At 48.7% G+C, this 13,681-nt stretch overlaps 1 protein-coding gene across 18 annotated transcripts in view; it reads left to right on the forward strand.

Moving 5' to 3' along the window:
* The window catches only part of ARHGEF9 (Cdc42 guanine nucleotide exchange factor 9), a 178,806-nt gene that overhangs the window by 106,049 nt on the left and 59,076 nt on the right, over positions 1-13,681 (forward strand). For 17 of the 18 annotated variants that reach the window (XM_084535003.1, XM_084535015.1, XM_084535013.1 and 14 more), the window contains one exon: positions 6,498-6,677. The exons of the other annotated variant lie outside the window; for it this stretch is intronic. In XM_084535003.1, coding sequence (XP_084391129.1) covers positions 6,498-6,677 — 180 coding nt within the window. The remainder of the gene's footprint in view (positions 1-6,497; positions 6,678-13,681) is intronic. 18 annotated transcript variants of the gene reach the window in all.

Raw genomic sequence — 13,681 nt, forward strand, 5'->3', positions numbered from 1 at the left:
TGTTTTGTGAATGAGCCGTGCGGCTAATCCACTACGATCTAGCATTATTCAGCTTGTATCGTTTCTGATGGGAGGTTTAAAAGTAAATACACGATCAAAGGGACTGCTGAGAGAGGAGACAAGAGCAGAAGTATGACACGGCAGGTTGGGGGCACATTTGCTCGTGCTCTTCCTTTCCGCCTGCCCCGTGAGCCTCCAAACGTGCCGGAGGGGGGCTCAGCCACCCGCTGCAGTTTCTGCATGGTTCAGGTGAGGACTACACCAAAGCTCTTGGTGGCCATGCGGTGAGGGTTGTTTTAACAGGGGAGCTCCCAGGTGGATCCTTGGGACATCTTTCAGATGATGGCCCTACGAATTGCCCCACGAGGAGCAGCCCTATGGACCTGTGCTGCCAGCCCTGCCACACATGGGGGAGCGATGCAATTAAAGCACAGGAGGGTGAAGCAGCGTGAGGTGCCTTGCTTCTGGGGACACGTGGAGGAAAGCAGGATTCTCACTTGGCTGGGAGCTTCCAAGGCGTTTGTGTTTCCTATTCTGCTGGGGTTACTTTGAGTATTGATTTCTTTACCCTGAATGCCAGCTCTCTGTATGTTTGTGTTTGAAGGTGTTTTGGCTGCTGCCGCTCTGGAAGGGCCCGGTGAATACAGTGGGAAATGCTGTTGTTATTTTACGGTGCTTTTATGCTGTCTGAATAAAGGACATGTCTGTACCAGAACAATTTAAACAAATGGCATAGTCTCACCGCGTGTCTCCGTCTCCCCTTCACAGCCGGCTGTCCTGACCCTGCAGAGGAGCACGGGGTTTCTGCAGTGCTAATTTGAAAGGGCACTACCCAGATAATTTTAATTATTTATTTATTTTTACTGTTACAGCTCTATTAATGCATTAGCAAATGATCTAGTAGAGAAATATGGATAATCTTAGGGCAGGTTTATATTACCCAGAGTCCGCAGTCTTGGAAACTTCGTGTGTACTTAGGATTTTCTAAGGAGATGCTGATCTATGATAGGCTTCTTTGTCACTGCTGGTTTTTTTTGGGGGGGGTTGCTGTTCATTAAGTGGATTTTGGACTTGTGGGAACCTTTGTGCTTGAAAGGCAATGCAGGCTCCAGTGGGCTAGAGACCATTACTTATCCCTGAAAGAGGTCTGAATAGTGGTTCGTGTGGCCCAGCCTCAAACTGAATCACCCCCTGCTTTCTGCTAGTTCATGCCCATTTCAGTCTCCAGGGACCAGTAAATCCCCAATTTCTTTTTCACGTTGGCCCGTAAGAAAGCAGGGAGTGTTGATTACTTGGGAACACTTAGCAAAATTCTGCAGGATTGGATGATTTCTCTAAAACCCGTTTCCTACTAGGCTGCCTTGCTGCAGGCAGTTGCTGAGAAGGAGCAGATGTTGGCTTTCGGCTGTGTGCTGTGGCTTTGGAAGGAGCAAAGTCAGGCAAAAGGCAGCAGAGGGGTGCGAGGCAGAGGTTCACCTATGCCCCAAGGTCCCTTTCCAAGCCGCCCCAGCTTGCAGAGCTGGAGCAAAGTCCTTTTGCAGTGACACAGCCAGCAGATGGAAACCCCGCAGTGGCCTGGAGGAAGTCGTACACCTCTGTTTAGAGGTCACCTTCTGAAAGGTACTTCAGCAAAACACCCGGGGCTGGACTCCTTGGATCAGAGTGCAAGATGGGTGGCAGGGTGTGAGGGATCTGCTCCTGCAGGAGGGTCTTCCGTGGCATCCCCCTTCCCCTCTCCACGGTAAGGGTTTGCTCCCAGCTTTGCTCTTGTATGGGGTTAAGCAGAGTGATTCCACCGTGTCATGCAGCAGGATGTTGTCCTGTTATTCTCTCTGCTTTCATTTTCCTGCTTGTTTTGGCGGCGAGAGTTGTTTTATCTTAACAACAGTGCCACAAAGCCATGGCCAGAAAAAAAATATTGCTAATTCCAGAGCTGAACCACCACATTTGTGCTCCTCTTTTATTTGCCTTGGAAGCTCCCTCCATGGCTTTAATGATGCTCCCTTCCCTTTGGTTGTGACTTTGGATTTGCAGAGTCCTCTGAAGCTTTATTTTATTTTTTATTTTTGACAGTTTGTTGTTGTTGTCGTTTTATTTTGGCAGCACCTCTAATGTAATTCAGTATTTCCAGTGGCCGCATTCCATCCTAGAAATAAAACCAGCCTGGAAGAGAAAGCAAAATCCACGTGGACATTAAGTGGGAGTAATTTAATTCCTTTCCCCTGACTTTGTTTGCTGTTGTAAATGCAGTCACCTGTTGTACATGAGTGTTTGGAGCATCTTCAATAAGCTTCTGCGGAGTGAGGGTTTGTGGCTGAGTTATTGGGGGTCTGCAGAGCGCTTTGGAAACCTGTAGTGAAGATCCCTGGACAGGCTGAAGCGCAAGGTCCTGGTGGGGCAGCGAAAATACCCCCTGTTCTCAGGGTATCTTCCAGAGATGTGTCAGCTGTGCACATAATTACAGCGTTCTCTTTTTTCCCTTCTTCCTGTCCCTCATGAACATCCCTTCAGTTGATCTCTGGTTGTCTGCCCGCTGAGGGTTTTTTCTTCACCACAAACAGCAAGGGGGGAACTGGTGTGGCTGGGAGAGCGTGGCTGAAGTCTTTGGCTATGCCAACGGTGATCATCGTTATTTAATCCAGCTTTTGCTCGCCACTTTTTAGCAATGGCCAGGTTGCAGACGGGCTGAACATTAAGGTGTTGGAAGTGTAAACGTGTGCGTTACCCAATTAAACAGAGAGCAGCAGCCATTGCTGGGGCATGATTCACCTCACTCAAAGGTAGGCAACTGAAAGAGCTGAGATGAATTATGCTCCAGATGTGTTTCTTTCTCTTCGTTGATTATAACAGAGCCCAGATTACCGTCTCCAATGCTGTATGGTGGACATCTGAAAGCATGGGAGATGAGTCCCATGCAGTGTCTTTGGCTGGGTATGCCTGGCCACAGCGTTAGGACCTAGATTTGGAACCAAGAGATAGGAATTTTCTGGAATGAAGAGTTCCTACGTTGAATTTTCTCAGAAAACACGTAGAATTTTGTCCTGACCTTTCTCTTGTTCATCTTCTCTTGCTGCTGCAGATGTCAGGTTCTGTCACTGTAACCCTGCCCTGAAATAGCCAGACGGCTCCACGGATGCAGCCAGATGCCTTGCAGAATAAAAACCAGACCTTTTAATTTTAGGCTCTGACGTTCTCTCAATGGACCCAGCACGTGTGATGGCCGGAATTCAAATTCTGCCTTCCCAACGCTGTCCTTTTATTGCAGGCTGAGCTGGCTTTGTGTTTTGGAAGGGTGAGGCTTGCTCACCAGCTCCCTGGCAAGCACATCCCTGTGCTGGGCTGAGGACACGGACCGGGGCTGGAGGGGAGCAGCTGAGGGCGCCTTTCTTCTCCAGTGACACCAGGAAGAGAAAACAAAGAGCTTTCAGCCTTTTTTCTCTTTCTGTCAAGAAACTCCTTGCAAAGCCACTTCAGCTCCTGCCGTCCCCTTCAGATCTGTGCTGACCACAGGCACCGGCCGAGCTCACTCCCCGGCATTCCCAGCCCTGCTGCTGGCCTCTGCGCTCCTCCGAGCCCGGATTTTGTGCCTCAGGCTTGGAAATGCGCTTTGTAAAGTAGGCTAGGAGGCTCTCGAGTCCCTCTGAAGTTTGGTTTCAGTGACGTTTTGGTGGCAGCTCATGCCCAGATCTGCCTGCGTGTGAAGTGGCAGCGAAGTCTGTGTGAAATGAAGCAGAAAAAGCAGGAAAGCGGCTTCTGCGTAATAGCTCTGCTCCCGGTTCATCCTCAGTGAAAAATGGACTAAAATACCCAGTGGCATTAACAAAGGGAATGAGTGTCAGGCCAACCTCGTTTACTTTTTGATAAGACAACTGAGTTTCTAGATAAAGAGAATGCACTGTATCTTATTTAGTCAGCTGAGCTGAGTGCAGGGTCACAGTGAGCTCCTGGTGGGAGGCAGCCATGGGGGGCAGGGAGGCGTGGGGTCTTGCAGGAAGATTTCTGTGACACGGTAAGGGAAATAACTTCGTGATGTCTCACAGACCTGTGGTAAGGTCTCTTGGGAATAGCATTGACAGGTCTGGTCATCTATACTCAGAAAGATGTGGTCTAGATGCCTAGAAGGGCTGGTGAAACGCCGGGGGAAGGAAGCCCCCCGGTAAGCCGAGGCTGAAGGAGCAGAGCTGGCTTAGCCCAGGAAACCAAAGGCTTGCTGGAGGTTAGTGGCTGTGTAAATGTGCCAAAAGGGAAATGCTGGTGAAGGAGAAGAGCTCAGTCCTGGTGCAGGAACGGGTGATTGTTAACAGGCCTTGAATATATCGAGAGTTTTTTTTTTTTTTTTTTTTTCTGTGAGGTCTGGCATTCCTCCCAGATCTCTCTTGGGTTTCTTTGCTTTTACCTGGTTCATCCTTATGGAGGTGTCTGGAAACCTTGATGCAGAGCAATGCAGGGCTTGAAGGAAGCACCGAAACACATCTCTGCCTGGGTTGCACACTGGGTTGTTGCATTGGAGGCAGAAATCAGTCTTGGTAACTTATTTTTCCAGATGCAGCTGTCCTTCTGCTACATGAGGGCCCAGGGCTGGTCCTACGCTGTCTGACTTCAGCTCCCACTGTATCAAACACGAGATGAATCCCCACAAATACACCAGATGCCTTCTGCAATAAGCTCAGCACATCCTGTCCATTGCTTGACTCTAACGTGAGAGCTTGTTCTTACCCTGCGCTTTTGTTTTCTGTCTTGTTATCCAGTAAGGCTTGTATGTAGCAAGTCCTTTATGGGGGAGCCATGTTTTGTTTGCAGCTCAATTTGAATTTGAAAGGATAATTTGTCAAAATGGAGGTGGGAAGAATGTTGTTTTACCTCACTGCTGAGACGAGGGAAATCTGCTGACTAGATAAATCTTGGCTTTTGAGGATGAAAGGCACCAAGTGTCAAGTTTGTCTCACTTAGATATTGCTTTTTTATGTAAGCTGCCTCTAATAATTGAAGAGCTGAAACCGCAATTGTCACAAACCTAAGAAGCTTGATTCCTTAAAGGAAACATCAGTTCAAGGAAAACTGTAAATCAGGTCCTTTAATCTGTTGACTGAATCGCCCATAGGGACTCCAGTGCTCTTATGCGTTTATGCTGAGAGCCCTGCAGCAGTGCCAAAAGGTTTCCTGCAAGTTCTTACCGTGCAGGTGGTTGTTAGCAGGCATTTCTATAAGCTGAACTTACAGAAGTGCCGTTAAGAGCTTTCTAACCATTCCCAGAGCTTCTGTGCTTACATAACCGCTGTGACGGGGTGTTGTTTTTATGCTTTGTGTTGCTTGCCTAAATTGAAAGGATATCTGTGCCTGTTAAAGTCTTGCCATGTGGAAGGGCTGTGATGGTTGCAGAGCCGAGCTCGCTCTTTGTTGAGCTGCAATTCTGCTTTGGAGGCGAGCCCAAGCGCACATCGGGTGCATCTCAGGCGGCAGAATTAATGAGCGTGGCTCAGGATGGCTCTGACAAGCCAGTGAGCGTGTGGGTAAAGTCTGGATTTGCTGGGGCAGTCTGACCCTTCGGTGCCCAACTCCTGCAGCGGGTGAAACGTAAACACAATTCATTATCCTGTTAAAAGAGAGACGACGATCGTCCTGAGGAGCAGCGGGTGTCCCGGGCGCGGAAGGATGATTTATCTGGTGCATGCACAAGCACCAGTCTGCAGACGTGTCCTTCCTGCAGGCGTTCAGCAGGAGTTGCTGTAAAACTGGGTGGCTCGTAATGAAAACGGGAGCTGGTTGGGGCATCGCTGTGCTGCTGGCCAGCTCTGGAGTGACCGCGTTGGGTAGGTGAGGACACCAGATGGAGGACAAGGCTCTGGTGGGCTGCCTTCGGCCTGCCGCAGCCCAGCAGGGTGCTGCCGTGCCCCCTGCTCTGCTGGCAGCCTGGAGATGTCAAAAGCAAGGGGGGGCAGTGCATCACCAGCACTACGTGCACACTAAGCTTCCTTTTGTTTCAAAAAAAAAAAAAAAAAAAAAAAAAAGGTGTTCTAAATACATTTGAAAGCTGTGCCTGATTTTGCATGAAAACCTCCAGGGCCTGAAGCTGTGGTTGTACCCTTTCCCTGAGCCAACTTGCACTGCAACTAAATCTCCTTTGCAGGACACCATTGACCTGGTTTGGGGCTGACTTCTACGTGACAGCCACGTACTGTGATAACAGGTGCTCGTGCTCATAACTGCGGCTCCAGAGTTGCTTTTTATATGTTCAGGGCCAGGATCCGAGAGTCACCGAGCATCTGCACACGTGCTCGCTTGTGCGGCATGGCTAGGAGCCGTGCGGTGCTCTGAGGAGCGATTATATCAGGTTTATACCTTGCTATTCCTTCATGTGACGGCGAAACTCTTGCGGATCAGAATGGAGGCAAAGTTTTACTCTGGCTGAGCGCTTCTCTGCTGTGCTGCTGCTTCTGTGCATGTGCATGTCTGGGGGAACCGGGCCTGTATTGACTGTTGGTTTTCTCTTTCCACAGCTGATCAGTGGTGGTTCTACTGTACGTGCTGAGGCAGTATGGGATCACGTCACCATGGCCAACCGGGAGTTGGCATTTAAAGCAGGAGACGTTATCAAGGTTCTTGATGCTTCCAACAAGGACTGGTGGTGGGGTCAGATTGATGATGAAGAAGGATGGTTTCCCGCCAGTTTTGTAAGGGTGAATAACTCTTTTTTTTTTCTTACTGCTTCGGTGATTTGCTGCCGTCGTTGCTTGAAATGGTCAATGATCCGAACTGCTTTTTGTCTTTATTGCCACTGATGCTTGTTTTCCATGTCTGTGTTTTCTGTGTGAAAAATGGGGAACAGAGAAGGCTTTGCAAGAAGTGAGGCTGGGTTAGAGGGAGGCTTGAAGAGGTGTTGGCTCTTCTTTATGCTTTTGGGATGCGGAACACCTTTGCTTGTGTGCCTGAACATGCTGTAGCCTCTTTCCTGAAGCATTTCTTCTTGGAAAACCAGTTAAGTATTGTGCAGGCTGTGAGTAGGTGATTTTGGGGGGCTATGGGCGACCTGCATTGAGGAGAGCTCACAGGGAGGGGTCAGCTCCCCCCTTTCCACAAGCAGTGCTGTGTTCTGATTCCTCAGCTGCTTTGAATGGAAAATTTCTTTGCTAATTAGTCTGTGAGCAGTTCTGGTTATTCTTTTAAGTGGGCAGGGAATAATTTGGCTTGTCTCTTTTTCTACTGAAGCAGGTTTTGCTGCACCCGGCCATCTCCACTGGCAGCCTAGCCTTTCCCAAATAAGGATTCAATCACTTGATTTTTTTATTTTATTTTTTTACTCAGTATGTCTTAAGAAAGCAAAAGCACAAGCAGATGCCCTTTTAGGTATTGTCAGCTCCTGCAACATTATTAGGGCTCTCTCAAACTTCCCTGGGGAGTCAAGACATCACCACGGACCTTGTGCACCTCCTTTTCCTCTCCCTTTTACAGAGGGTTCAATAGAGATTTAATTCCTTTAGGAGCTTAGGGGATATGGTTCAAAAATGAAGATTTCTTTTGCCTTGTGCAATTGTCTGAAAGATGAATCTTTGCTTTGAGCCTCCTGGGCAATTTGACAAGCTCCATTGAGGGGAAGACTTTTCTCTGAAACACACAAGGAAGACAGTGCAGCATCTTAAAGAGCCACTGTGTTTCCTTTGGTTCTCTGCCTGGCTTACCTTCCCTCTGAATCCTTCCTCTCTCGGGCAATCCTGCATCATCAGGACCCCTGTTTGATTATATCTCATCATCTGGGCGATAGCCATAAGGATTAGGAAGATGGAGTTAAAAATCTACGACCTGGTGTTTCCTAGTGATGCGTGATGACCACTGATGAAGGAACGCAGGTCTTTGCTCGCTTCTGCATTCTTCCAATCCCCAGTGCACGATTTTGTTTTCCCCCATGGTGCTTGTTTTTATCTCTCCTGTCCCTCCTAGGTCTGGCCAGCGCTGAGAGCAACGAGAGGTGAGGGATTGAAACTGGAGCCTGGGCTCCCTGAATAAGAAAGCTTAGCACAACCCCCAGAATAACAAATAGTCTTCAGGATTTTGTTGAATAGGACACTACGAGTCTGACCCTGCACCCAGTGGAGATAATGAGCTTGGTAAATGGATTTGGAGGAGGTGTGATCAAGACGATAATCTCATTGTGGAAAATATTCTCATGGGTGTTGCAAGCACATCTCATCTGTGTTCCTCGCTGGGAAAGCTGCCTTAGAAAAATTCGTCTGATTCTTTCTGTTTGACTTGGAGACTGAAGTATTCTGGGCCAGTTTAACTTTTTCAGAGCATTTGCCAGGGCTGTTTTGTTTGTGATTCCGGGGAAAAGATTTAATGTGCGTTTTTGTGCAGTGTCGTAAGTGCACTGCTCATGGTAGATTTAATAACAGCCTTGTTTTGCACTGCACAGCTTTCTAAAAAAAAAAAAAATCACAAAAAAAATCACAAAACAACTAAACAAACAAGTCCATTTACTCTAAGGCCAAAACCCATGGATCACTTGGCTTGGCTGAACTTTCCATCTCTCCCTGCACTGGGAGGGTGATTTTGGAAAAAGAAAGGAGAGGAGTCAATGAATCTGAGACTGTGATACGCAGGGAAAAATGTCTGAAAAACATCCTGGGATGAACCGTGGTGCTTAGGATCGCGATGGCCTTTCCAGGCAGGTTTCTTGCCCGTTTTGTCTAACATCACAACCCCACAGCTTGACTTCACTCCAACAAAATCAGCCCGTCCATCACACAGTTATTCCGTCTGTGGGGCTCTGGTTCAGCACGGGCCGAGCCCAGACACCTGCCCTGGGACTGAGGGATGTGCTCCCAAAGGGGGAAGCTGCCGGGTTCTGTTGTCACACACGGTAATTAATATTTAAAAATAAGCACCAGGCATTTCAAAAAATACGCAAGCGGAGTTCTGGCACAGTTTGTTCGCAGCTCTGCAGGGGAGGCTGGAGGGGAAAATTTGCCACTCGGGTTTGCAGAACGGAGCTGCCTTCTCCAGGCAGCGCCCCGCTCGCTGTGTCCTGTGCTGAGAAAACGACTGCGTTTGGGCTGTCATCTTCTCTCCTCCGCTGGCGGAGGTCGCTCGCTTGCCTCTTCGTTTCTATTCTTGCTTGTTCCTTCCCCCCCCACCCCTCCCCTTCCACCTTACTTACAAGGAGAGAGATTTGAGCCAGATGCCTGCAAAGCCGTGGGGTCTTTAGGGCAGGTACCCGTAACCCCTCTTCTGCTTGCAGGACCAGGTTTATGCTCCTATGGGGTCCTGTCAAGGACTGGTTAACCTGAAATGTTTTCACTTGGCTTTCCTCTCCATGTTTTTTTCTTGTATTTCTTATTGAACTGATCATAACGAGGAGGCTGCTTATTTTTTTTCTGTTGTACTTTGAGCTCTGCTTTTTTGACATGGTAACAGAAAGCTGCCCGATTTAGGCTGGGTGGCTCTAGTTTTACTTGCATAAGAAAAATATTTGCTTTCCTTTATATCCCTATTTCGTTTATGCAAGAGGAGGAGGAAAAGGGAACAGCACGTTGCACAGCAGAGCATCAAATGCAGCTAGAGGAAGGAATGACAGGACAGGCCAGACGGGTATAAAACCATGCAGGATTAATTTCAGGGTGTTTTAGACTACAGGTCACTCCTAGGTAAGAACATGGGGTACAGTAGAAGGTGATTGCAAAGCCAGATTCCCCTAAAAGTCATTTGGATGACTTCTGCTTACAAAACCAGGCTGGAAAGCCTAGTTTGCAATGAGATGTCTGACGCTTCTTGCTCTCCAGCCAGATCACATGAAAATCTTTGGCACAGGCTTTGGCACTCACAAAATCTCATAGCAGGCAGAATTCACATTTGCATGTGCAGAGGAAAACAGCAACCTGCTGATTCCCTTGGCTTCTTCTGCATGCAGGGTTTGGGGGCGGGGGGCTGCAAACAAATGCTGCATTTGAATCGCCTGCATCTACGGGAATTGCTGTCTCTGTGCTCAGGGCCTGCAGTTATCCTCTTAGCTGGAGACTTGGCTAGGAGAAAGGAGGAGAGAGGGAAGCCGCAAAGCTTTGGGAGCACAAGAGCTTTAAAGGAGAAATGGGATGATAAAGCAATGCTTTTCTGGGAAGAGAAAAAGCAAAACATAGGAGAAGTCAGGTCTGGAGCTTAGTAAGCAATGGTGAATGTCCTGAACGTCCTGTCTGCTTTTAGGGGGCTGAGAGGGTGGGAGGTGCCGATGGAAAATGCAGTGGGAAGTTTAAACAGGGTTTCATATGCTTGTAGCAGTGATATTACTTGTCGCTCTTTCCTTCCTTTTGGATGGTGCACCCTTGGGCTGTCTTCACGTGCTCTGGGGCTGACATGGTTTTGCATACTGCTACATCCATGTGTAAGCTCAAAAAATAGGCTTAGGATTTGTGGAGATGAATTCACAGTGCAGAACAATACCCCAGTACTGCAAATGGATCCATCAATTGCTGTACCTCAAGGTCTCCTGCAGAAAATTAAGTCTCAAAACAAAGCTTTGGTTGCAGAGCCCAACATCACATCTCCAAAATGGCTGGGGTGAGATTCCCACACTTCAGACACATGAAACAAGAGGGCATCCCGTTTGGGCCCTGCTGTATTTCCACTGGCAATAAAACCTAAAACCTTACTGATTTAAATCTTTCCCTGGAGAAAGACACAACAGAACACACCTATCCCGGACAGAGAAGGGGATTTATTTTGTTACAAAGCTCCCCTTAATCTCTTTGGACACCAAGAGGCAGACCGAGTTTCCAGAATCTATTTCCTTCCACTTCAACAGTGGTGACTCTTCCCTACATTTACCGAGCTAAGCTAAAGAGCAAACGTGGGCTTGGGGAGGTTTTACTGCAGCTTCTTGGGTTGCCTCGTGACTGCTGGGGTGCTGTGAGCCGAGGGGCAGCAGCCCTGCCGCGGCTGTAATCCCTCGTGGTCCCTTACGAGGGAGAAGTGCAGGAATGCAGCTAGGATCCATCTCCGCTCTCGCCATTGCTGAGACTTCCCTAAGCGTTGTGATTTGAGATCGATTTTCCTGCCGTAACGCTGCCTGTGACCCACTTCATTCTGTCCTGCTCAAGGAGACGTGCTGGATAAATTGGTGTAAGCACTTTAAGGCACTTTTTAGGACGCTCTACACCCCAGTCCTCTTTATTTGGCAGGCGGTTTGGCTTGTGTGTGTACCAGATGTGACTCCTCTCTCTTGCAGGTGTTGTTCCCCCCCTAAAATCATCCTTGCTGTGTGTGCAGGTCTCTTGCTAGAGCTGCACGTCGCTGCCCTGCCTCGCAGCCCGCTGCAGCCGTTGCGTTAGCGTTTCCTCAGCAAGTGGCAGCTCGGTGAGGATTCCCAGGGAAAAGAGGACGGCGTTCACCTGTTGCCCAAATAAACCGGCGTGTGCTGCAGTGCCTGCTGCAGAGCCAGTGCCTCGTGAAGCAGGTTTTATTCTCCTGTGGCAAATCTGGCACAAAAATAGCTTCTGGTGGAGGTATCACGCACAGCGTGAGCAGCGCTGCGCAGCGACAGGATGCGCTGCAGACAAATTGCGTGGTGTTTTTTTTTTTTTTTTATAAAGTCAAGCAGCATTTTAGCATCCAAACACTGCCTGTGCTAATTGCAGCTGCCATTAGCATGGCAACGAACGCCACTCAGACAGCTCAGCATCTGTCGGGTCCCCGGAGGTTCACAGGCAGGCAGCGGGGCCCTTCCTCACACGAGCTATTTTTCAGGGGCACGGAGCCCGAAGCTGTCCGTGTAGAGTCTGTTGCTTTGTCCTTTTCCAGAAACGAGTGAAAGATATTTCTTCCCTTTGCATAAAGGGAACTTCTGAGGCCGGCAATGGAGAGTTTTAGGGGGAAGAGGAAGAGCTGAAGTGGATTTGCTGAAGCTGGAGAGTTGCAGGAGGGAAAGAGAAGGTACCAAAGAGCTCGTGTGCTGCAGGGAGGCAAAGGGCAGGGAGGCTAGAGCCAGACTGCAGAGGAAGAACAGCAGTAGCACCACAGGAGGAAAAAGAACTCTGGCTTCAGCTGCCTTTCCTTCTGGTGCCAAGAGTCCTGTTCCTCATCCTGGACAGGGAGAAGGCTGCTTTTCCCTAATGGCCTGGAGAGGCCGTGCCCCGACCACTGGTGTGATGTGCAGACGGATGTTCACCGTTGTTTGACCTGTACAAAGCTCTGCACCATGGCTTCGTTTGGTTATAAATGAGCAAGTGAAATTGTTAATCCAGTGCAGAGCCCAGCAGAGCACGCGTATAGCAAGTCCAGCACGTGTGGCTGAAAACAAGGGCACAGCACCAGCTCATGGGAGGAAGCAGAGAGGGCAAAGCACAGCAGCTCTGCGGAGCAGGGCAGCACGGCGAGGTGGGTGAGACGGTCCTTATTTCTGTAGGGTCACTGCAGCCTCACACATTCACCTCCAGCTGTAGGATTTACACCACCACTCAGTGCCAGGCTGTGGTTAAGGCTGCGCTGTGTGCACTGGTACTTGTGGAAGTCACTGGTGAGCGGAGATGCCAGGGGTTGGTAACAGCTCTCTGGAAGGATCTGCCTGTATCATTAACGTGCCACATTATTTAATTGTGAGCTAGAATCCAGGATGGCACATTATCTGCTAGTTCTGTCCTTGTGAATCTCCAGCGGAAGGAGATTAATAATCCAGATGGCTGCTAAAATGTTTGTTTTATCATGCTTTCTGATTATTATGAGACTATCAGCCCTCAGTGCCTATTCAAGTAAAATGTCCTCTATACAGCGAGTGCGTTCGGCAGTCTAGATGTATGGCAATTACGGGTCAGCTAATGTGGGAACGGTGCCGTTTGGTGATTTTCTGCACCATTTAGGTATGGCTGCAAATTGATAAATCACCTTCCTACAGATTTTATATAAATCACATCCAATATTAAGCAGCACAATGAAGCGATCAGCTCTCCCTGGCTCCTGGAACCGTGTCCTTAGGCAAACGGGGCTTTTTTTTATTTGGCTATTTTACTTTTATCTGCCTCTGCCAATTGCTCCTGGTCATGACTTCCTAATCAGGGTTGAGTTTGCAGTTGGGGACTGCGAGCCTCGTGATAAGCCTGTTCTTCCCCACACCTCGGGTGGCCTTCCCGTGTGAAATACCACTTAGGACTGGCATTATGTAACTTGATTTTTTCCTGCACTTTTTGATGGTTCCCTTTAATTAATTCTCAATACGCAGAGTTTGAAATGGTTCTCTTGGCAGCGTTCTTCTTCTTTTTTTTTTTTTTTTTTTCCACGTTGAACCTCTTCAGCAGTGTGGGGGAGGCCTGCACAGTGCTGTATTATTTCAGAGACTGTGCTTTTTTGCATTGCAGAGGTGTTAAAAAAGGCACCGAAGGCTGATTTGTTATTGTAGGGTTGTTGATGCTTGCTCAACAGCTGTTATTTTCACTATTTTTCCCCTAAAAAATAGGTGCTGTTGAATGCAGTAATCCAGGCTGGTATCCCCTTGCTCCAAGCCACTGCCCCTAATTGCTGAGGAGGGGAGGACAGGAGCCTGGAGAGGCTTCTTGAGATCTAATTGAGGTGACAGGCTGCTGGGGACCTGAATCCCCAGCTCCCCTCCGTGGGCAGGGGGGCAGCCACCCGCCTGGAGCAGGGAAGAGTGAGCAGATGAGGTGAGACTGAGGGAAAACCAGAGTTTTGAAGTTCCTTTTAGAAA

This window comes from Aythya ferina (assembly GCF_964211825.1).
Source record: "Aythya ferina genome assembly, chromosome: 13".
Lineage (NCBI taxonomy): Eukaryota > Metazoa > Chordata > Aves > Anseriformes > Anatidae > Aythya > Aythya ferina.